A 24,179-nucleotide genomic window follows, 5' to 3' on the forward strand; every position below is an offset into this window, starting at 1 on the left:
GTGGTGGTGAAGCCAGTAGGAGAGTAAAACCTTCCAATGGAGGCGAGATGTTGGAGGTGGGGATGAGATGAAGAGGGTGGTGAAGATCTGGATGAGATGAGGAGTTGACTTTTGATGAGCTCGATCTAGGCATCGGATGTGATGACTGGAGCTGAATGGAGGAGGGCAGGATGATTGCCTAAAATGACAGCTGCCAGCAGCAGAGAGAACAGATTTAGCAGTTTAACAGCAGCGACAAGATTGTCTGATACAGATCGTGGCAAAATTTGATTGGTTTAAATGAAAGAGTGAATGCCCATAATCAGCTGGTGCAGGTGAGACAGAGAGGGCACTGTGAATGATTGAAGCATAAAGATCTTCCTGATTGAACTTGCGCTGAGCTTCATGTAATGCAATGTAAAAGAAATAAAATCTGACAGTTCTTTTGCTCATAAATGCCCGTGAAGGCCTTTATTAGAATAATTGAATATTTGATAAAGCTAAGGATTTATAATAATTTACAAAATATTTCATGTTTTACCTCCACACAAATACATAAGATAGATTTGACTTTAAATTACATTCACAGTCCAAAATCTAAACGTTTCTGTAATTTGCTTGCTCTGTCAACAAGAACAAGAGGCCTGGTTCGAGTATAAAGTGACTATAAGAAAATCTCTATTTATACGATTAATACTGAAGACCAGAAGAGACATGATCAGACATGGACTAAAACAGAACAAGAGAGACAAAGCATTGACATGAAAGGACATCACAACTTATTGTAGCTGCATCAACACAATCACAGGAGAAGTTGACGTGAAACAGCAGGACAGTAGAAAACATAAAGAGCAGCAGCTTCGTGGTTTGTTTCATGAATGCAACATGTCCTTTCGTGTCACAGTCTGCCCTAACACCACATGTGCCTGCATAGAAAAACTCAGCATTCATAATGAGTGGAAATCGCAGAGGAAAAGTAAAACCCATCCCAGAGGTACGAAATCATCACTGCATGTCATAAAGGCTGCTCGACGAAAGTATCATCAAAAGCCTGCACGCACAGCCTTACATACTTTCTGAACAGTTGTGAACCTGGATAAAAAAAGACTAGAAAAAGCATTGTTTGTACTGATCAGGTGAGCGCAAGAGGAAATGTAACAACTGGAGCAAAGACGTGCTGTGCCTCATTCTCTAAATGTCAATGAGGTCGTCGCCGCTCTCGTCACTCTCCACAGTCAGTTGACGGGTCCACCACTTCTTCACCTCTGACCCCGAAGAAGCCTCATCGTTGACGGGGTTCATCTTGCACACGATGGACTTGACACTTGTGCGACCTAAGACAACACAAAGAACAAAGAAGTCTGATTCTTAACTTGTCAGCCAGTCATTTTTATTACTTGCCACCTGCAGCTCTATAGCTCATCTTGTCGGTCGGTTAGTTGGTCTATAAATATTTCACCACCCTTTAGCAACCACAGTTTTTGCCCTAGGAGGCTGAAATTTAGCCTGGAGGGAAAGTATGTGTGTCGATGTTTGTGTTTATGCCAATTGTCTACAAGATCGGCTTGGCAATGACCCAGATGTTATCAGCAAATTAAATGGCTATCTGTGGCTATAAGCTTCAAAGGTATGGATCAATAGGAGCCGACTACACCTACTGGTAGGTTCAGGCTGTTATCAGCCTGCCTAGTGAATGGCCATTACCAGTTCTTTGGGTTCACTTTCCTTAGGTGTAGGCAACCCGTTCTCACTCCAAAGTCATCAAAATCTGGTGCTTGGGCAGTGACGGTTGCGTTTAGTTTAACAGTGCTTCGTAGCGTCAGGGGGAGATGCGCCAGCACAAGACCGAAAGCTAAAGAGGCAGAAGTCCAAGTAGGGCGGGTGGGAATGGTGCTGGATGGGTCCAACAAACGCTGACTTTCACCCGGAAGAGCGGCGTTCATGTCCTGTAAGATTATAAAGCCAAACCCTGTTCTTTTTTCCTGAACCCAACCATTTGCGTAGGTTCTTGAAGGAAAAAAACATCAATTCATGGTGTTGTACTGACGTAGTGCGTTTATTTTGAAAGAGACTGTGTGTAAACGTTACATTTCCTGTGAAAATGGAAGTGTATTTTGAAATTAGACAACGTATGTAACAGGCAGAACTTGACACGGCGTCCCAGAACGTCAACAACCAACACACTCAGGGTACCTTGCACGTCGTATCTGGATGTGGCGAGTCCATGACCAAACGTCAATATGTGACGAGGTTGGAGTTAGAATGTGTTGGTTTAGGCACCAAAATGATATGGTTCGGTTTAGGAAAAAATGTCTGGGTGTAAATATTGGTTTCACATGGGATTTCATTCCCTGGTCTTCTGGGTGAAAGTCCTGTGTTTGACCCATCCACCAACCCTTTCTTCAACCCTATATGTGGACTTTCTTGCACATGGGCGAAAGTCCCATGAAAGCCCTTCCTGGCAGAAAGTTTCATTTCAGCTACAATAACAGAAACAGTAAATGGCTCATGCGGAAACACAACTCAGTGGGCAAAATACAGTATAAAGCTTCTGTCAACCTGATAAAGGCCTTCTCAACCTAACAGTAAGTGTGGCAGGCCCTTACTAACCCTATCTACGATGCTTATCACCACTGATAACGGCCATTTAATGGCCTGATGACAGCCAAATCAGGGGGCTATTGCAAATTTGTGCTTCATAAAATTCATCATAAAGAGGGCCCTTGCTTCCTGCCAGGCCACTAGTGTAAATAAGAGTGTTTTAAACTTACCTTTCTGGATAAATAACCAACTTTTTTCTGTAATACAGGGTCACAAACAGCTTTGATCTAACAGAACGTCCTCTACAGAACTGTGCCATTTGCAACAGACAGTATACAGAGGCGTACACACCTGCAGGCAGCCGCCACTGTCCCAGCTTCCTCTGTGGTTTCCCCAGGTCTGAGGAGTCCTGCCTGTAGCCTCCTCTGTCTGACAACGTGGGGCTCAGTAGCTGCTGGGGACCACTCATCTAAACAAAGCGAAGATATCCTTTGTTTCACCACTGTGAGTGCACACCTGCAGATTATATGATGTGCTGGCTACATATCCAGCTGTGAGCATGTGTGAGTGTGTACGCAGAGCTGGTATGGATGCGGGGCTTTACCTCAGGCTGCGAGGGGTTGTCTGGGTTGTTAGCGTTGTGGTCCTCACTTGGCAAGGTGGTCTCTATGCTGGGAGGGTTGAGGAAGCGGCTCAGCTCCTGCTGCTGGCTCTCTCTCAGGCTGTGGATGATGCTACACGACTGCTGCTGCTTCTGCAAGGGCACAGGGACGTACAGTCTGTGGTCAGTGTGGGATACTGTAGTTTATACTGTATATTTATGTTCCTTAAACACTCTGGGAATGAGTATGTTTTCACAAGGGATGTTTGTGTGTTTACTGTTGAGTAAACTAACCGCGCGGATGCGTTTGAGGCATTTCTTGAGCCACATGCGTATGGTCTGCTTGGCAACCTCTTCTTCAATGGTGTATTCCAACTGTTCCCTGGCCAACAGCTCCTCCAGCTGGAGAGACTTTCTAATGTCCACTGAGCGATATGACAGCATGCTGTATGATACACACACAGACACACGGCCAAAAGAGGGACATATTTAGTGGAATATAATTATGCTTGTGTTAAATCAAAGCTTATCAGGGCTTTAAAGGAACACTTGATCTGCCAAATGACCATTTGTACATATTAATTACCAGCCCCATGTTACACTGAACTTTTCTCTCACATGCCTCTGGTAAACAAATCCAAAAACAAAGTATTCTTGATAAATAGAAGTCATAGGGGTCCGCTTTAGTCAACTATATCAAAACATTAATTTACAAACTGTCACACAACTCATGCAGTATAATTAAAGTCTCATTTATCCAGTCGTATGCTCTGTACTTCCCAAACAGACAGCCCTTTCCAACGGGGAGCTGAACTAACACTAAATCTTATCTATGCTCTCTTCAAAGCCAGACTCCATTGAGAAAACCAGTAATTTAACCTTGCTGAACACAGGAGGTGCTCGTCTATTGCTGCTTCAATAAGTTAGTTTGTTTTATTGTGTGACTTTGGTGATTTAAAGGGTCAGTTTGGATTCAGCAAAGTCACCAAATCACACAAACAAACAACTGGTGGAGGTAGTGGTAGAGTAGCAGCTCCTGTGTTCAGCTAGGTAAAATTACTGTTTTTGTCTATTGAGTCTGGCTTGAAGAGAGAATAGATAAATTTCACCTTTAGTTCAGTCCCCCATTCAAAAGGGCTGTATGTTTGGGAAGTACTGAGCATACTACTAATGTGTTGTTATAGTTTGGCTGTTGTTAAACTGTTAAACCTGTAGACTTTTCTCACTTTTTGGATTCTTCATTCGCTCTGGAGGCATGTGAGATAAACAGATTTTCTTATGAATTCAACATAACATGGGGTGAGTAAGTGATATACACGTGGTCATTTGAGGGACTGACGTATCACTTTAAAGAAAAACATTACACCGGTAGAGCTGTACAAGTTAATGTAGCACAGTAGCAGCACCAAACCATCAAGACCTAACTGAAGTTTAGAGACTTCTAAACCCTGAAATGACTGGATGTAATATAAATAACTCTACACTTAATTGGTTCTCAATCAAGGGGTGTCAAGTTGTTTCTGACATTCAGTCCCCATTTCTCTTTAGCAGCAGGTTTTGCTACTTCCTGTGCAAAATATTGAGTTTCTCCGGTGATTATCGAGAATTTCAATTAGACAGAGAGGGTGTAAATCTCCAATGCAGCTCCACTTAAAGGTTTAGAGATAGAACTATTATATATTTACACTAATAAGTTGTCTGGTGGAGATTTAACACGTCAGTTTATAAAAAATTCCAGGAGGGTGGTTTCCAAGTGGTGTGTCGCAGTCCAAAAGTGTCAGGTTTGTAAAGAACACTTTATTTTGAAGTACAGTTAATTTCCAGCACAGAGCTTTCATTTTGAAGTGCCGTCTCCTGCTGTGGAGTGAGTAAATAACGGACAGCTACGTAACAGAGATAGCAAACTAGCTTGATGACATGGCCAAATGCAAGTATGACTCTGAATATATACATTGTGTGGACCCTGAACTAATGACTTAGAAGACAACTGGACCCCATAGCTGGACCAGTTGGGGACCACTGGTGTAGAGTTCTGTGTTTACATTTACATTGTTAGTGTCTTACTGTAGTAGGAGCCCTTTAAATACACTGTATCTGTGTGAAGTAGTGTTCCATGGTCACCTGAGCACATCGTGGAAGGTCACATCCCCTCCACTGTGAAGCCGCTCCATCTCATAGCACATGTGTTTGAACAGCAGCTTGTCTTTGTCCAGGTCCACCTCAAGCCTGCCTCGGAGCAGACGGAGCAGGAACTTCACCCTGGATGTGGGGATCACACCCTGGGGAAACAGTCGTGGGGTTATTTAAGAGGCTGTGACCTGACTCGAGTCACTCAAGAATTTTGGGTGGCAGTGGGGTGAAGAGCCTTGGGTCTGATATGGAATGTTGGAGCACAGTTATGACTAGTGAGTGGCAAAGGTGCTTTCATCTTCTCTATATTATCTTCTGCTCATAGCCATATGATCCTCGCCCTCCCTCGCCTCTGCTGTGTCCTCGTCCTCTCGCCTATTGCTAATTTCTCACCTCCCGTTTGTCATCCACCATGTTCCAGATGATCTGGAAGTGCCTCAGGTCATTATAGCTCAGCAGCTGGTCCTCCTCGGTGGAGTAGAACAGTGAGAAGTTCTCCACGATGATGGCTGCAGCAAAAGCGAGAGATGTTAATACTCAGGGATGCAAATATAACATGTTGGCAATAAACAGATGCATCAATGAAAGTGTTTGTATATAACAATGAATGGCAGTTATTCTGGTGCCCTTTAGAGCTCTAAATATCCATTTATTGTATTTATGAAGCCATGAGTCAACCACCCAGGCTTCTGAAAGACTGAATGAATCATATCTCAACAATCGGTCGAAGGAAACCCAGACTGTTAGTAATGACTACTTGATTCTCTAATTTGCTTTCATTCATTCAACAATTTTTTTTTTCCTTCCATACTTTTTTGTTGCATTGCTGTTTTTGTATGTGTGATTTTAAGCTACTTTTTCTTTTCACAATAAGGTCAGTAGTGGCTCTCGTATCATAATAAGTACATGTGGTTTATGCCTCACCATCTGTGTCTGTCTAGGCAAGATTACAATCCATATAAAGCTGGAGGAATACACATTGTATATTTAATTCATAAACCTGTAGATAGATGGTTTGTTTCCGTCTTAAAGCTCATGCTCATTTTGATTCTGCTCCTGCCCTTCTGTGTAACCCCCTCTTCCTCTTTCTGCCATGTCACTGTGTCTCTCTACCTCCTCTAATATGGCAGCTGCCTCTAATGTGAGAAAGAATTAATTTCCACATGAAGGGGTCTGAACTTTGTGCTGAGATGACAAAACTCCACGTAGTGTGCTTTATGAGCTCTGCAGTGTTGCACCACATAAAGCAGCATGAAGCAGAGCCCTTGTTGTTGCCAAAGCACAAGTTTGTTATGGTTTTGAATGGCTTTTGTGCATTCAGAAAAATGTGTCCTCAAACTGAAGGTGAGTTCCCATGTTGTGGCTGCGTGAACTAGATCTGGTCCCCACCAGTGTTGAGGGAAACACATTACATAAGCCACTTTTACAATGCCTGTTCAAAGCAGGAATGTCATGCCATAATTTTGCCTCGCCTTTTTGTGTAAAAGGTACAGTCGGGGGGGACAGAGTTGTCTCGCCTTTAAGCTGGCTATAGAGCTAGCGACAACGCTGCACTGTTGTCTGTGTAAAAGGGACAGCTGGCAGGACGGGACCATGGAGAGGATGGGTGTGAGGTTCTGATGACAAGTTATATGTGCGACCCACTGCTGAGAGATTTAAAAAGCAGCTAGAGGCAGTTAGCAGCTAACTCAAAGACAAAGAAGAAGAGCATCAGCCAAAAATGTCCTCACTGGGGGGGACAATGAGGTCTGGGAGCTCTTAACCTTTGAGCAGAGGGCAAGATTAGCCGCCAAATAACAGGGCCAGTGCCATTGTGTTACATATCAAGCCTCTTTTGCTTGTGGGATGCTATCTAAAATTACACCCTGGGATGGCATGATGGCAAGAAGGGCTTAAGTACTTTAATTTACTTTACTTGTATCACACTACATTTGTGTGTAATGCATTACTGTTCCCACACTCAGTAATTACTTGCTTGACATATGTTCTTCAATTACTGGCACAATGGGTGGATAGAAAAAAATCATCAAAGAAGCAGGAAACAGAAATCACCGTCTAGGGCACCTGTGCAGAGGCTCCTCAGCCTTTGTGTTCTTGTGCTGACTCTGAGGAGGAACAAGTTTAAGGAGCTCCTCCTCAGGAGGTATAACTGCTGCTTTAGTGATAAACCTGTCAAAAAGACGAGGCTAGTTTGCTGTAAAGCCATGGTTTGAGGTGCGAGCGAGTCGAGTGAGAGTTTGGCCCATTTATCGTAATTCAATGACATATAAACATGTTTTTTTTTTTTTCTGTTGAAGTCTCTCATTGTTTAATGATGTCAGGAAGGCCTGCCACTTAAATTATTTTATTTAGGCTTATCTATGTATTATTTTGATGCCAATATTGTTTTATATATTGATATAGTTTCACTTTGAGGAAGTTATACATTACTACCAGTGCCATCTTGATTCTCATATTTACCCTTGTTTTGTGATGATATGTGTGCGTATGTAAGGTATAACGTCATATTGTTAACTGGCAATTATGTGAGAGTGCACCTCAGGTGATGCTGCGGAGTAACACACAAGGCGAGGATATAAGGCTGTCTGAGTCACTGGCTTCGTTTCAGTCTCCCCTATAAACATACTTCTATTGGAAAGCACATTCTGACTTAATCTGAGCCGTCTGTCTATTTAATTGCTATCTTACTGATGTTATTTCCTATTTATCATCTTGATTTTGGCTTTGGCCTTTTTATTTTATCTTTTACAAGGTAACATTTTATGACATGTTATTTGTTGTATTCTCCTTTTGATTTAAATGTGTTTAGTTTTATTGTACAGCACTTTGTAACTGTGTTTTGAAAGGTGCTATATGAATAAAGCTTATTAATATTATCATAAAAGTAATGCAAAAAATTACTTTCTACTGGAAGTGATTAAGTAAAGCAATGCATTACTTGTTCAAAAAAGTAGTGAGTTTTGAGTGAGGACCAAAACGCTGGTACCCACAATGTTATCAATACAAGAATACCCACACACACTGACCTACGAGTAGGTTGAGCATAATGTAGGCTATGATGACATAGAAAGAGCAGAAGTAGATGAGCGCTCCAGCGTAGTTGCCACAGTCGGTCTCCCAGTAGCGATGTTTATCAGGGGTGCAGAACGGGGCCTGAACCTGTGGACAGAAAAAAAACATATGGGGTGTTAAAACATATCAAATGATCACTGGAATGTAAAGGTTCAGTTCATCCAAATTCCCCCCCAAAAACTGTCTTTATTTATGAAGTGATATCCAGCCATGTACAGTAAACAGCCACGTCAGCAGTTTTCACTGGGGCTATTTCTTTGCTAGAAAGTGGCTCTGGTGAAAACTGCTGACAGTGCAGTCTGTGGAGTATACAAAGTTACACAACTGTGAGTAACCAGAGTAACTGTTAATTCTGCTGTGAGCAAAACAAAAATCTATTCGCCTCCATTGTGTTGGGATAGCGGCAGAAAATTGAGGTGGAGCGACCCTTGCAACACAAATGTGTTCACAATATTCAGTATTTTTCTATATATGTAATAGATAGTGGGATCTTTTGTCTGTGGCGATGTGTGCTGGACCTACAGCCCATCTTACCATGCAGTCATGCATGATTTTATTCCAATCTTCCCCTGTGACAATACGGAAGAGAACCGTGATAGCCTTGCCCGCTGTGGAGAAGTTGGCATGCCTGCGACGAAGAGAGACAGACTGGATCACACGGCTCTATAAAATGTGTTTTACTGCACGTACTACACACAGCCTGCAGTGCTCATCGGCAGGAACAAGCAGGGTGTGATCAATAAACAGAAGATTGTAATCCTCACCGGTTGATGTTCTCTCCATATTTAACAGTTCCAAAGAGAACAACCCCGGCGAACGCGTAGCAGAGGAGGAGGAGGAACATGCCCACGATGATGAAAAAGCTCTTGTACATGCTGACTACCACAGTCAACAGCAGCATCTTCAGTGTCACCTTGAGTCATCACACACATTCAGAGGCACATTTTATGGTTAGAATACAGATTCTTTTTAGGGAAAAGTCACTGAATTGAGTATTGTCTCACACGCAAATATACTTACATGCTTCCCACAGATCGTAAAGAATCTGAAGACGATCACGCATGTGCCCATCATGTAGGTATATGCATTCTAGAGAGGGAAATGAGAGTTATTTGCTACTTAAAACTGGCTTAATAATATTAAGACTGTCTGGAGTGAAGATTTAATGTGACAGTAATTTGTCTGACCAGTAAGGAAAAGTGCAGGACTATCCAGATGACACCTAGTGATGTGACCAGCAGGTCATAGCGGTTCCGTCTGCTCTGCCAGTAACCAGCTGGAGACATGGCTATCAGCTTCATGGTCACCTGGGTAAAGACACCAACAAGTAACATCAGACAGACGTTTTAACGTAGAGGAGGCAAAGTAAAACTTGATGGACGAGTAGATAAAGCACAACAGGCTCACCTCCAGTACAAATATAAATGTGAAGACCACCGACATGGTGGCGAGAGGAAATGTTACTTGATCGTCTACGTCCCACTGGAGAAGAGCAGATTCACATGTGTCAATTCATATAACATTAACTGAACCTGATATGCAAAAGGACTAATAAGTCATAGGAGGTAGAATGAATACATAAGAAACACACATAAATGAAATGACATGATGCATATGAGGCTTTACCTTGACTGAGAGCAGCACTGACTGTGCCAACACCAGAACAGCAATGCCCCGTTTGAAGAAGGGATGCTGAGTGATGTCATACATCTTGGCTCGGAAACCTCCGTTTTCTGTCAAGCAGATAGAAGACCACATTTATTTATTGATACCCAAACAGCTATAACAAGATGTTTCTATGGAAATACAGTCAGGGTGGAAATCTCTGATCAAATCTGTCGTCATATTTGAATGTCTAAACTGGCTGCAGCAATGATCTTGACAAGTCAGCCAATGCCTGAAGCTGTTGTAGTATCTCCTTTTGTCCTGCAGATGGCAGTCATGGACTGTTCAGGTGTCCTTATCTGTGTCCTAATTGTGCTACTGGGGCCTTATTACAGAAACATTTTGAAGTCTGAAATCCTGTCTTATCTCAGTTAAGGATGACATTTACTTTTGTTAGAAACATGTCTTTCCTAACACTATTGAGGGAAGAAAAAATCTTATCCTAGGACAGGAATGGAGCTATTACAGAACAGTTCTAACTTAGGGATATCTCAAGTCGGGAATCCTGAAAAACAATGGCATAAACACGGTCCTAAATTTAAGATAACTGCCAAAAGCAGCACTGTTGTTGGTCTTTATGGCAGATCAAATGCCTTGTGTGAGAAAGCTGCTCTTGATTGGTCAGAATTTCCATGTGGGAAAAATCCAGGAAGTAAACCAAACGTTGAAGAAGAGTACACTTGCAAGATAAATGTGACACTTTCTAATGTCACAATGGAGGGACAACTACGCAGGTTGATTTTAGCGCTGCTCATCGTGGACTATATTGCTGTCATTGTTCATTTTAGTCAAAGCATACAGTTTGAAAACGAGACGCGGCTCCAACTAGAAAACAATGTTTTGATGCATTGGATGTGCTGAATGTGCATATTAAGGCAGTACAGGAGGAGGTGCACATTAATAATCCTCCAGGACTGTAACATGCTCATGTTTAACCCAAACAATGTGTCATGTGACTGCAGTTGGTTCAGATCCAGGTCGGAACATGTTCTCACCACAAACGAACCGCACCAGAGTTCGTTTGTAACCGGACCGAGACCACCTCTTCAAGAAGGTCTCGGTCCGGTCGTTTTGGTGCACACCTGAGTATGATTGCTGTGCTCACACCTGCCCAAACGAACATAACTTAGGGGGTGAACAAACTTGAGTTTGATTAAACCGAACCAAACAGGGCAGGTGTGACAGCACCTTAACATGTGATGTGAATGTGCCTTAGATTTAGTGAATTTTACATATGGCACAGTGAGGTTTCTGTTACATCACTGTCTGACTCTGTATTTCAGTATCTCCTAAAACAAAAATTAGATCACACCGGAGATGCAGAGTCTTCTTTCAGGTCCATTAGGAAACTGAAGCTGCTTTAAAAAGGAATGAGAGGAGCTAATGTGATTGGCCATTACTGAAGCCCACCCTAACTCTCCCTAATGATGCTATATTCTGTTCTCCATTTGTCCTGTTCCAGCAGGAGGACTGTAACTGCGCTGCGGGTTTCCAAAATTGCAAAAATTAATTTCCCCATTGACATATTCTCACATTTCAAGTTTGTGCTTGTTTCATGTGTCAGCTTTCTAGCTTTGAATGGGACGAACACTGTAACATTTTATCCTTGTCATAACAAATCCTTGTTAGAGGAGATTCTTGTTTCAGATCCTTGTTAGAACTGTCCGTAGTGTTCACTTCAAAGCAGGAAGTTTAATGTCAAATGAACATGAAATAGAAATTTAACAGTACATCATGTGGCAGGCGCAATAATTACATGACTGCTGACCACAGAGATTACTGCAAGTACTTTGAGTAGGACTGTGTGAGTAAAGGCCAGCTCAGTGCTGTAATGATCTGCCAGTAGTGAGTGAGTGGCGCCAGTGCCGAGGGCCTTTGGATGTGGATCAAAGTCAGGTTGATACTGCTGGTGTCAGCGGCACTGCTGACTAAAACTGAAGCCATTGATTTTCTGTTAGTTCTCAGCCTCAACTGTACTAACAGGCGATTTCCCACACTGCCTCTGAGGCACTTCAAGTATTCTCACGACTCTAATCACAGGAGGAAGAGCAACAGTTTAAATGTTCATGTGTTGAAATGTGATCGGCAGCAATACTGGGTTTTGTCCACTAATGTGAATTTAGTCAGGTTAAAGCCGGTAGCAGGGTTCCCACACATTTTACCAATGAGTTTTCAAAACTTTTACCCCAATTCTATGACTTTATTTAGTGTTGTAGTTTAAAATTGGTGGGCCTATATCAGAGGTCGTTACAACGGGCCCCAATGCACGCTATTATGATGGGCCCTAAGGCCAGGAGGTTACTTGTTACGCACCTCAGCTACCTACTGTATAATCTCATCGTTACATGATCAAATAGACTTGACTGGACAGACTTGACTGGATGCCACACAGCTGGTTGAATATCAGCAAAGTTCCCCTGCTTCCCTTCACTGGTTCCTGTACAGCAGGGTCGGTCTTTGTTTCACTGTTATAATCATTAAAAAGCAAAAGCAGCATGTGTATACATTCAGTAGGCTATATCTTCAGTAGCTAGCTAGCTAACCCTACACTTTTCAGGGTTTGATTTTGGTTTTGGAACAGGGAAGAAACGTATATCTTTTTCCAACCTCTCCAGGTAACGAGTATCATTAATACACGACGTGCCCCAGACACAACATTTAGCTCCAAATCCACAACACCAGCCTGAAAATGAAGGAAATCTGAATGATCATATTTCAAATATTAGTCAGAACACTGTACAGTATATTCCAAACTTTTCCATTTCCATGCCTTGATAACAGTTTTTCTAATTTCATAACTTTTCCAGGAATTTCATGACTGGGGGAGCCCTGTGGTGGTTTCCTCCAACATGTGAAAATCTGATACATATGCTAAAATAAATTTCCCTTTGAAGGCTATGACATGCATGATTCAGTGTCTGCGCCATTCCCGTTATCTGTCCTCCCCTTCAGCTTTCCATTACCGCAGCTAGTCATCATCATTTGGGTGTCACAATGAATCCCTGGAGGCATCAATCCCCCAATGAAAAACAAGGACTATTAAATATGGATTAATCATGTAGGTGCTACTTAAGAATGCACAGGCACACCACATGATCAGTCAGGGGATAGGGCAAAGACGTGACTCAAATATTGGTGTGCCTGATACTCTATCACTGCTTTGTGTTACAGAATGATTGCCAATGCATTTGGTGTATGGGTTTTATTTTTGTGTGAGCACCTGGGCGAGGGGGCAGGTGGAGAGGCTGGGCTATCTTCAGTCGACTCTTCAGATCCTCCCATCTCCTCTGGTCCACTGTGAGGAGAGCAGTGCCCTGATGGTGGGACACAACACAAATGAATACCAAGAGACTGCAGCATCACCAGTTTGAATTTGATGTCTGCTTCTCTAGTCTCATCACTGCCTCATGAAGGTAAAAACATGCACAAACACTGCACCTACATGTGTGGCTCTTACCTTGTTCTCATTGAAGTTTGCGATGACGACGCCTACAAACAGAGTGAGTCCAATCATGCATCCCAGAAACACAAAGACGTGGATGTAGATACCATGGATCTGCAGGCGCAGAGTTATCTTAACTGTTACAGTGGTCTTATGATGTCAGAGTCAGAACACTATCATAGGAGTGAGTGGAAAGGTAAGGTAAGGTAAAGTGAGGTGAGGTGAGGTTCGTACCGGTCCAACGCGATGAATAATGACATCTCGGACCTCCACCCAGCCTTTGAGTGACAGCACTTCAAACAGAGCCAACATGGCATTTCCCACATTGTCAAAGTTAAAGTTACGAGGGTTGGCCCTGAGGAAGGACAAAATGGAAACATCAATCACTGGCTGGAGAAAGCAACCCTAAATCAAGCAGTCATAAAAAAACAAGCAGCTATACCAGACTCGTGGAACCCAGAAACCAGGTTTCTTCTCTCCAGGCTTTAGTTTCAGGTTGAGGTTTTTGGAAACGCTGACATTTATTCGAAATATACCGTGACAGTCGTCCTATAAACAAACAAAACAGTTGACGGCAGAAAGAATGAACCAAGTAAAATAGAAAAAGAGGGCTGTTATTGAATTGGTTGATGAAAGACGAACTCAAACTCATTTAATTTGCTAAAAAGATAAACAAACTGAGGATATGACAACAATATTGCGCTTATTTTTGCATAATTGGTTTAATAAGAACACCTTATCTCCCGTTCCTATCCTCATCTGCCTGTCTCAGTAGTTGAACTCTTTGCAACTCTATGTGCAAAGACAATAAAGTAGAATCCAATCTTATCTTAAGAATTAAAGTCATTATAGTTTGAAGACAATATGTGTCTCCTCATTTATATGCAATTTACAGGATGATATTATTGCATATTACTGATATCAGTGCATCCCCAGTTCTTGTCAGTTAACACTGGAAGTGAAATGATGCTATTATGAGAAAAAAACAAGCTGAAAGAAGTACAATGATTGTTAGGAAACCAGGATAAAAGGAACCGCCGGATTATTGATTTGACTGGGGAAACCCCTTGTACTGATTCAGCTTGTGGTCCTCTGCAGGGAGTGTGGGGTGGGAGGGGGGGTGGTTTAGCGAGGAGATTATGTTTCTTGCTGTACCCGTTTAAGGATATGGGGGTCGTTGCACTTGGCGAGCTTTCCGGCAAACAGTTGAACTCCAAAGCTTGCGAACACCAGCATTAGTGTGAGGAGCAGAATGGAAACCTGCAGGAGAATCAATCAAGAGTTTAAGGCGGACAGTTCAACATAATCCGAGCCTGTGAGATTAGAGAGCGAGCTAAGGATGTCAGACAGCTGTGGATGTAGAGACCTCAGCTGGGGAAAATCCAAGTCAGACCTGGAGAGAATCACTAACAATCGCAAGCTTCTGATAATATAATAAAATCCGTGGTAGGCAGAGCAAAAGGTAAGCAAAGCCCTGAAATGGCTGAGGATGTAATAATAACAAGAGCACAATCCAATAAAGGTGAATAAGATGCATTCATGTACAAATCCAAGTTGAATTTTTACACCCTTTAACCAATGTACTATAAATCATGAATACGTTACTGCCAACCTTTTTCTAATGAATATCACAGTTTTTCACACAACTCAAAGCTTTTTCACGACTATTTTCCAAACAGTGTTGCACTAAAGTCTCATCATTGCAAGTTTCAAGCTAATTAAGTTTAATGTTTCACTGCACTAAAGTAAAATGCAAACACATAACGACCTGCCAGATAAGGAAAACACAGGTAATGCTTTATTTTATGGTCACTTGGCTTTCTAATTATGTTCTTATGTTGTCTCTGATTAAAGGGAGGGTAAGTTAGGTCATTTTTAACCTGGACCCTATTTTCTCATGTTTTTGTATCTACGTGACTAATGGGAACAACAGCTTTTGAAATTGGTCCAGTAATGAGTGATAGTGCTGCAGCCAGCAGCAGTGAAACAGATTGCAGTGTGACCATGCAGGGCATTTATGCACTGTTCTTGTTTTGGACTCTGACAGGCTCAGATTGTTATTCTAAGTGTCTGACAACATAATGGAAAGGATCCCTACAGAGATAGACTTTTTTATTAAACCAGAAACAGCCCTGAAATCACTATCGCCAAACCCACCAGACTCCATTTAAGTAAGCGGTAATTTTATCATCCCAAAAACGCAATTCATTCAAAGTCAAAAGAAACACAATAAAACTCACAAAAGCTGTCTTGGTTTGACTTTCACAGTTCCAACAATCATCAACTCTGGTTTGGTTGAAATACACCATTTATTTACCCAGTTAGGTGTGAAAATATGCTGCCTCTATACATGCTAAAATCTATGTTTATCTAAATGAAGTCTGGTGGGTTTGGCAATTTCCTTCATTTTCAGGCTGGTTTTGTGGATTTGGAGCTAAATGTTGTGCCTGGGGCACGTCGTGTATTAATGATACTCGTTACCTGGAGAGGTTGGAAAAAGATATACGTTTCTTCCCTGTTCCAAAACCAAAATCAGACCCTGAAAAGTGTAGGGTTAGCTAGCTAGCTACTGAAGATATAGCCTACTGAATGTATACACATGCTGCTTTTGCTTTTTAATGATTATAACAGTGAAACAAAGACCGACCCTGCTGTACAGGAACCAGTGAAGGGAAGCAGGGAAACTTTGTTGATATTCAACCAGCTGTGTGGCATCACAGTGTGCACATATGAATGGTGCTTGACTTCTGCTAGTCCCGCGGCGGAGGTCCAGGTGTTGGCAGCAGCACGGGGGTGAAGTCAAACACCGTTCATCTGCACACACTGTGATGCCACACAGCTGGTTCAATATCAGCAAAGTTTCCCTTTATATTCTTTGTCTTCTGTGGCGATCAGCAGTGATGTGGTGGTTCACTTTTACACTGTGATCTGTAGCCTATAGTTCGGCTTTAGCTTCTAACTATCTTTGTCTTTTTAACCTGTTGCTGCTGCTGAGTCAGTTTGACATCCTGGATATATCCTTCAAACACAGACTGTAGACCCCTCTGTCTGCTTCTCTCTGGAATCACTGTTTCATTTCTCCAAAAATATGATAATATTTCTTCAGGGAGTGCAGTTAGGTACAGTGTGGGTTCCATGCTTACTCTGACAGCTTGTTGGACCATCACAAAGGGGCAGGGCTATGTGAAAGGTCAATTTTGGGGCTGTTCCTTGTTAAACAAAAATGATCCATAATGTTGTCAGACACTTCAAATAATAATTTGAGCCTGTCAGTAGCAAAAACAAGCACTTTTAGTGGACACTTAAACACAAAAAATGGGTACCAGGTTGAAAAATACAAAAGTCACCCTTTAAGTGGCCCAAAGTTATCTAAAGAGTAAGAAGAGTGAACTATGTTTATGCATATGCATGCAGTGCAGTAAAGTGTAAGTAATTAACCTCAACATCTGATGTAAAAAAATAACTTGAATACTTTAGCTTAGCTAGTAGACTCTAAAAATACTTTCACTATTCTATTGTACACAAGTGGAAATTGTGGTTAACCACTAACCAGGAAAATCTCCTTGAATCCTTTGAGAACCTCCCGCACCACCTTCCTCATCTGGGGTACCAGCTTGAAGATCCTGAGCGGACGCAGGCAGCGCAGCATCATCAGCAGCTGAGCCCCAGACTCAGGAGGGACGTCAGGAGGCAGCCAGCACAGGAAGATCAGGCTCACCTACAGAGGAGACGCACAGCAAGGACAGAGATGAATGATTTCATTTACATCAACAACCTTTTACCGTCCCTTATCACAACCAACAGAGACAGATGTGTTCTACTGCAACAGCTAGAACAAAGACTAAGTCCATCTTTTGCATAATCTTCATGCAAATTTGATGAACATTAGAAATTGAGTTATTTCGTAAAGCTAATAAAATGTGAAAAATGTGGACAGTGAGGCCACCAAACTGAATTAGGTAATTTATAGTCATTGGCGACTATTTAAATGAGACAAATTACATGTGATTGGTCTTCCCTCAAAGACTTTTCCAGTATGATTTCACCATAATGACTTTTTTCTATTTAAATAAAGCTGCACTTCAATCGGACGAGATTTCTCACAAGATAGATGAAGATATCCATGACTCCTCCAAAGTCTCTGATGACAGCTGTGGGGGTGAAGAACAGCCCGTCGGCCATGATCTTCAGGTTGAGCTCGATGCTCATGAAGATCACGAAAACGTACTCCCCTATCTGAAACAGAGCGCAGGGGTTTAACAACATCTGTTCAATCACGCATCTGCTTGATTGCCTCTGCAGCCATTGATCCATCTGCTTTCAATACCTGCAGTGTTGGGACATGCATGACCCTGGTGAAGGGTGATTCAAACATCATAGAGATGCAGGAGCAGATGGTTACCACGATCATAACCCAGTCCAGATAGGTGACGAGGCCCAGAAGATCGCTGCAGGGAGACACGCATTAACACAGAGTTTTTGGGAATTTACACAGAGAAACAGTAAGTAGGTCAAGAAAGCTTTTTGGTTTGCAAACCAGCAAATACTCAGGGATAATTCAAGAGAAAAAGAGAGGGAGCAGACAAAGAGAGAAGGGAGGATATGTGAGGAGAGGTATCAGAAAGTGAGAGCGAATAAATCTTTGTGTGCGTGTGTGTGCGAGCAGCCCAATCTGTTCTTCAATGGGATGTCAGTGAAAATCCCCTGGCACCAACAGTATCTGATACAAAGCACTGCCTCTCACTTTAATAATAAGACTCGGTGCTCGGCTGAATTACGATCAGGTTGCATAATGGGTGAAATCTATTTCACAGCTCTTCACCTTGCAATTTTCATTCCTTACCACAGGGTTCGGGCGAGCGCGACGGGCAGGTAATAAGGTGCAGAATTAATAAGTATTCCACTGTTGTAGAACGGACAGATCAATAGAGAGGGAGGGAATCAATAATTCATCGCACTTACTACAGCTGGTGGTATTTGGTGTTCTTCACTGCTCCTGTTATCGGGTCAGTTTTGGATCTAGATATGAATTCATACAAATGAAATAAACCGTCAACATCTTGACAGAAAATAAAGCTTTTATGAGACAATCTCATACAAAGACATTCATCCTTGCTGCTGATGTACTGCAGATTAAACACAGTAAAATGTGATGCAACACTGGAACAAGAAATCACACACACATGGATAAAGCCAAATGTTTTTTGGTGGAGTTTACTGATTGATAACTAAATGCTTAAGTCCAATTTGTGACCATTCATTCACAAGAAGCCTTTATCCTCTTAAGCCCATACACAGATACAAGACCGATCTTACACATTGAAGCGAGCTCGAACAATCATCCTGCAAAAGTTCCTGAAGCGGTGCTCCCGCCCCACGATGAACAGAGGTTTATCAAAGTAAGGATGATTTTCCCTCAGTTCCTCCTCCTGGACTTTTCTGCTCGACCAAACAAGCACAGAGATGAAGCAAACACCAGTTATATAGGTAAACACCAAGGACTGAGTGTACAACATAAGGGCAGGGACACATGGCGCATTTTTTACTACCTGGAAAACATGAGGTCGGGCGCAGGGTGCTACTCATGTGCCTATTCTGTGCCAACTTTCAAGGGCGCGGAGGCAGGTTGCCCCTGATGTTGCTAAGCAACCAGCACCGTATCTTAACCTACTTACCATAAATTGCAGGTTTGAAGTTAGGAGCTGATCTTCTTCCAGGCGTTGTATTAAAATATTGTCTGTGGAACAGATGTCAACCTCTGGGTATCTGGGTAAGCTCCATGTTTATCATAGACTGATACTAATTAAAGAAAAGAAAGATGCGATTGGTTATTCCTTGTCATATGACATGCGGTTATCTCAGGATAAAGCCTTCACCCACTGACAAATAGGTGCTTTGGGAATGCTTACGTGCCACAACGGTGTTGCTCTCGCTCTTGTAGATGCCTTCTGCACATCTACACTGATGACAATGGATTTGAGGGTGCAAAAATGCGGCATGTGTCCAGGCCCGAGATATTTACTTTACAGTGTGATATTGGGTCAATGTGTGTGTGAATACCTTTTCATCTCTGCTTGTTCTTTCTTTTCTTGGATCATCTTGATCTCACTGTCCTCTCTCTGTGCGTTACGATAGCGTACTGTACTGGAATGCTGAAGTAAGAGACAATGAAGTTATGAAGTTGTTTTAATGAATACTGGTGGTGGAATACATAAGCAACATCAAGAAATAATTTGGATTTTTTACAGTGGGGTTATATGGCATACTTATCCATAGTCAGTGTATGACATATAGTAGATGTCAGTCAACACGCCCCAAGTTTGGAGAAGCAGGCTGGAGTCCGACACAGAAGCTAAGTAATGTACTGCTGTGGATGGGGGCAGCAACAAATTGTATTTTAGCCACCTAAAAAGAATCCTAACAAAAAAAAAAAAAATCAACATGACTTTAAGTGTACGCTATATTGACAGTATTTTCACAGTTTTACCTTTCCATCAGACAGCCTGTTCCGACAGGGAACTTGTTAACAGCTTCAATTCCCCACCTATTCTCTCATCAAAGTCACCAGACTCCATTGACAAAAACAGTAATTTAAGCCTGCAGAAGCTGCTGGGCTACCGCTGCTTTGATCAGTTAGTTAATTTGTGTTTTTGTGCAACTTTGGTGAATCTGGATTAACCCTTTTAAACACCAAAGTCACACAACACAAACCAAATAAGTGTTTGAGGCAGCAGTAGACCAGCACTTCCTGTGTTCAGCAATGCTAAATCACTGTTTTTCTCAATGGAGTCTGGCTTTGAGGAGAGTGATATAATGGCTTATTTTTTCCATTGGAAATCACTGTCTAACTGCAAGGTAAAATGGTGAAAATATTCTCAATGTAGCATACACTATTTGGACGGGATTAGTTTTACATAGGTACGTGGGGTAAAGTAATAATTACCAGAGATTTTAGTCCCATCCGAATGTGCCATGTCAGTAATCATTATCGCACAATGTCAGTAAAGATTACCGCGACTTAGGGTCCTGGAAAATTACCTCAGGTAATACTAATCCCATGCGAACAGACCAGCAGTAAATATGTGTGTGGATATTTCGTCATATCCTGTTTAAAAGTGTTTTTTTGCAGATTTTCAAGCACGGAGGCTCTTGAAGAAGCACTCTGTTTTGCACTTCACAGTCGGAAAAGTCCGTGTGAAACCTCAGGTACTGTGGGCCTACGACGAACATGATTCAAAACCAAAAGAAGGTCCCATCTTCTGTGTTTTGCCTGGAAGGAGTGTGGTACGCCAGGAAGCAACGTCATACGCACATGACGACAGGAGGGGACGGCGGTGCATGAATGGATTTACCTCTCCCACTTGTGGTAGTTTTACTGATATTTCTTATCCCCTGCGAATTGGCCATTAATATTACCGATGTCCTGTGGTAAAGTGACATTTCCCCAAGTGCCCATGTAAAACTATTCCCGTCCGAATTGTGCTTTAAACTAATATTGATTTTTTTTAGGTGGCTAAAATACCTTTTGCTGCTGACCCCTCCACAGCAGAACATTACCTACCTTCCATGTCAGATTCCAGCATGTGCAGAATGACATTTGTGTATGGATAAGTACCCCATACAACTCCACTTCAAATAATATGAACTATCCCTTTAAGCCTTGTTTGAAAACAGCAGTTCTGAAGCAGACACTACAATAGGTCAGTAATTATGGTGTCTGTATGCTCACATCCTGGGTGAGTGTCTCCAGCGACTTCCCTCGGCTGATCCTCTGACTGGTGGAGCCATGTCTCAGAGATCTGCAGGTACAAAGAGCAGACAGATATTGCATAGCACTTGCTTGAATTTCTGTATGAGTGTGTGTGTGTGTGTGTGTGTGTGTGTGGTCAGACCTGCGCTCCTGCCGTATGTGATGCTGGACACTGAGTATGGAGCGTTCTTTGGCTGGCTGGCCTTCAAAGGATCCACTTAGCATACGCTGTCTGGTACAAGCCCTGTGAAACACAAACATGTTGTTTTTTCTCTCCTCGTGATCAATATAATGGAGATTTAAAAAAATATCAGTGTGTGAGGTCACCAGCTGGCAACCGCCACACAGCTGGATGTGGTCCATCTTCCTGCCTAACGAGCTATCTTCAACCTTCATCATTCTGGGCTCATGAGAGTGGCGATGCAGACTGTTATTTTGAAACAGGTTCCAATCATTCCATTAGTCAGTGTGTGTGTGTGTGTGTAAGTGAGTGAGTGTGGGCATTCCTGTCTGTTCTGGCTAACTGCAGAGTCATGTACCAGAACAGAGCTAATGACACTGTGGGCACTGGCAGTGTGTGTACTTTAATCATTTATGGAGACTCTGAGCGATTACTTGTTTATTGGCAGTAAGTACGCATGAGTGCCTGCGTATGCTGGACTGTGTGCATGTTTGCCGATGTTGGTGCGACTGTGAGCCTAATTGTGTGTTTGTGTGGACGATCGCAGGCCAGACAGAACGTGTTATGACTACTGATATGCTGTCTATCTTTCAGACTGACTGAATAAGGGACGGGGAGAGGGGGGGTGGGGGGGTGGGTTTGAGGGAGAGCGAGCCAGATTGGACACGGTGCCGGCGAGCTAATCTACACTTAGTGCCAGCTCTGCCATGCTGAACAGCGAATTATCCATTTACTTCATCGTGACAGTAAATGAGTCTGAAGTGGGTCTGTGTGTGTCTTTGTGTGTGTGTGTGTGTGTGTGTGTGTGTGTGTGTGTGTGTGTGAGCTGGACAGAGAGGCATTAACAATGCCAGGGTGCTGTTACAGCACAGCTACATCTAATATGCACACATATTATTAGTTTCACCCACACAAAGACTAGGATGTATTTCATGATGATGCATAATAAACATATCTCTCCAAGGATGGTGTTGATCCAAAGGCTTTCCTAATTAACAACAAAGGAGCACTAACAACTAATAAAAGTGGGGAGCTGTTCAAAGCTGCAAAAATGAGCGAGATTTGGTTGAAGAGTGACTCTTTTTATAGACATCTAGGTTACATATAACAGCTGTTTTAGCAGCATTTCAGCAGCAGTGGCTTTTCCTGTTCCACAGTGAAAGATGGAGCAGGAAAAGTCATTAAAATGTTGCCTTAATACACACTGAAATACAGTCAGTGAAATGTTGTTAAAGGGACAGTGCACACCAAAATGTAATGGAACTAAATGTCATTCAGAAACACTCAACAGCAATGTCTCTTTCCAGAAATCATGACCTGGTTACTCAAGATAATCCACAGACCTTGTTGTGAGCAGTTTCATATAGGAACTATTTCTTTCTACCGAACTACACCTGCCAACCGCATCACTTTAAAGTCTCTTCATTGGCTTCCCTTTTATTTTCATTCTAAAATTTTGCTTTAAGTTTTTAAATCTCTTAATGGACTGGCTCCTGACTACTTATCTGATCCCAAAGATCCTCCACCTTTGGTCTATTAAATGTCCCTCAGAGTAGAACTAAAAAGTACAGCGATGCTGCAGTCTGTGTCGTTGGCCCTCGTCTCTGGAACAGCCCTCCAGAGGACGTCAGACTGTCTGATTCAGTATACAGTTTGAAATCTTAAAACCTATCTTGCTCTACCTTATCCCGTCTTTTATATGTATTTTCTCTTTTTTTTTTATGTAAAGTACTGCTGCTACCTTACCTAGCACTTCGGTGGGGAGCTAGCTAAGGGTGCAGTTTAGCCCAAGGAAAAGGCCATTTACATCATACGCTGCCGTGAGCACGAGCCTCTTGCCCATGAGTGATTGCTCACTTCTCTCTGCACAGTGATAAAGTTGGCAGGTGTAGTTTGGTTGAACAAAAATAGTTCCTAATAGGATTGCAGCGGTATGAGATTTTCATGGTTTGATAACCATCTCAGAAAGTATTGTGGTTTTACTGTATCACAGTATTACAGAATTTAGATTTTTGGTCAGGATGACCCTTAAGGGAAAAACATGGAAGGATTATTTTTGGTTGAACAAACATTTTATTGCTATAACTGAAACTTGAAACCATTTTGTTAATTGAAGAATGTATAAAAAGTCTCCCCTTTGAAAATTACTAAAATAAAGGGGAGATTGTCCGTCTAGTTGCTTTTTTTTTTCTCAATATTGTAGACTCGTCCATACCCATAAAGTGCACAGCTGCCCACATACAGTTTCACATGGTGTGTGTCTGGGATACAGGTCATAGGAAATTGCAGATTAAAAAGTCACCTGAACCCATTAAGAAGAGCAATGTATTCAGACAGAGTTTTTGTGAATTTGATAGTACGATTGCAGCCACAGCGATCTGTTGCATTTTAGCCATTTTTCTGTTGTTATAGCGCCACCCAGTTGCCAATTAGAGTTAAATTTCTCCAGTCACCTTGAGGCGTCCTGTTCTACATATCTACCAAGTTTAGTAAAAATTGATATGGCGGTTAGGCCTAGATAAGAAATTAGCTCTCTAGCGCCCCCATTTTGTTTGATGGGGTCAATAATGGAGGGGTTCCCTCAGATTATGTGTGGTCATATGCCTACAAAGTTGCGTGGTGATGGGTGAAACCCTTGAGATGTTATACACCTTTATGTGATGAGCCATGGTCTCCGCAATATTCATTGCCTTATAGAAGCTCAGTTTTAGTAAGTTTTTCAACTTTTGCCAAGAGGGAACTTTAGATATTGGTCCCTAGATTATGTTCACCGAGTTTCATGCAGATCGGTCAAACTTCCTAGGAAGAGATCGATTTG

General features: G+C 42.2%; 1 protein-coding gene across 5 annotated transcripts in view; it reads right to left on the reverse strand.

Moving 5' to 3' along the window:
* Positions 1–422: 422 nt before the first annotated feature.
* nalcn (sodium leak channel, non-selective) overlaps positions 423–24,179 on the reverse strand; it is a 115,930-nt gene continuing 92,173 nt past the window's right edge. For all 5 annotated transcript variants that reach the window (XM_033617623.2, XM_078174638.1, XM_033617624.2 and 2 more), the window contains 26 exons: positions 21,323–21,424; positions 21,160–21,229; positions 19,491–19,582; positions 18,747–18,869; positions 18,393–18,449; positions 17,758–17,878; positions 17,535–17,666; positions 16,981–17,148; positions 14,586–14,690; positions 13,873–13,979; positions 13,665–13,785; positions 13,446–13,544; positions 13,209–13,302; positions 9,950–10,056; positions 9,731–9,805; positions 9,511–9,630; positions 9,344–9,412; positions 9,088–9,236; positions 8,858–8,951; positions 8,278–8,410; positions 5,645–5,760; positions 5,243–5,400; positions 3,416–3,566; positions 3,125–3,274; positions 2,872–2,989; positions 423–1,313 (listed from right to left, as the gene is read on the reverse strand). In XM_033617623.2, the coding sequence (XP_033473514.1) occupies positions 1,171–1,313; positions 2,872–2,989; positions 3,125–3,274; positions 3,416–3,566; positions 5,243–5,400; positions 5,645–5,760; positions 8,278–8,410; positions 8,858–8,951; positions 9,088–9,236; positions 9,344–9,412; positions 9,511–9,630; positions 9,731–9,805; positions 9,950–10,056; positions 13,209–13,302; positions 13,446–13,544; positions 13,665–13,785; positions 13,873–13,979; positions 14,586–14,690; positions 16,981–17,148; positions 17,535–17,666; positions 17,758–17,878; positions 18,393–18,449; positions 18,747–18,869; positions 19,491–19,582; positions 21,160–21,229; positions 21,323–21,424 (2,974 nt within the window). In that variant the 3' untranslated portion in view covers positions 423–1,170. The remainder of the gene's footprint in view (positions 1,314–2,871; positions 2,990–3,124; positions 3,275–3,415; positions 3,567–5,242; positions 5,401–5,644; positions 5,761–8,277; positions 8,411–8,857; positions 8,952–9,087; positions 9,237–9,343; positions 9,413–9,510; positions 9,631–9,730; positions 9,806–9,949; positions 10,057–13,208; positions 13,303–13,445; positions 13,545–13,664; positions 13,786–13,872; positions 13,980–14,585; positions 14,691–16,980; positions 17,149–17,534; positions 17,667–17,757; positions 17,879–18,392; positions 18,450–18,746; positions 18,870–19,490; positions 19,583–21,159; positions 21,230–21,322; positions 21,425–24,179) is intronic.

The sequence above is a fragment of the Epinephelus lanceolatus genome, chromosome 14 (assembly GCF_041903045.1).
Source record: "Epinephelus lanceolatus isolate andai-2023 chromosome 14, ASM4190304v1, whole genome shotgun sequence".
NCBI classification, from domain to species: domain Eukaryota; kingdom Metazoa; phylum Chordata; class Actinopteri; order Perciformes; family Serranidae; genus Epinephelus; species Epinephelus lanceolatus.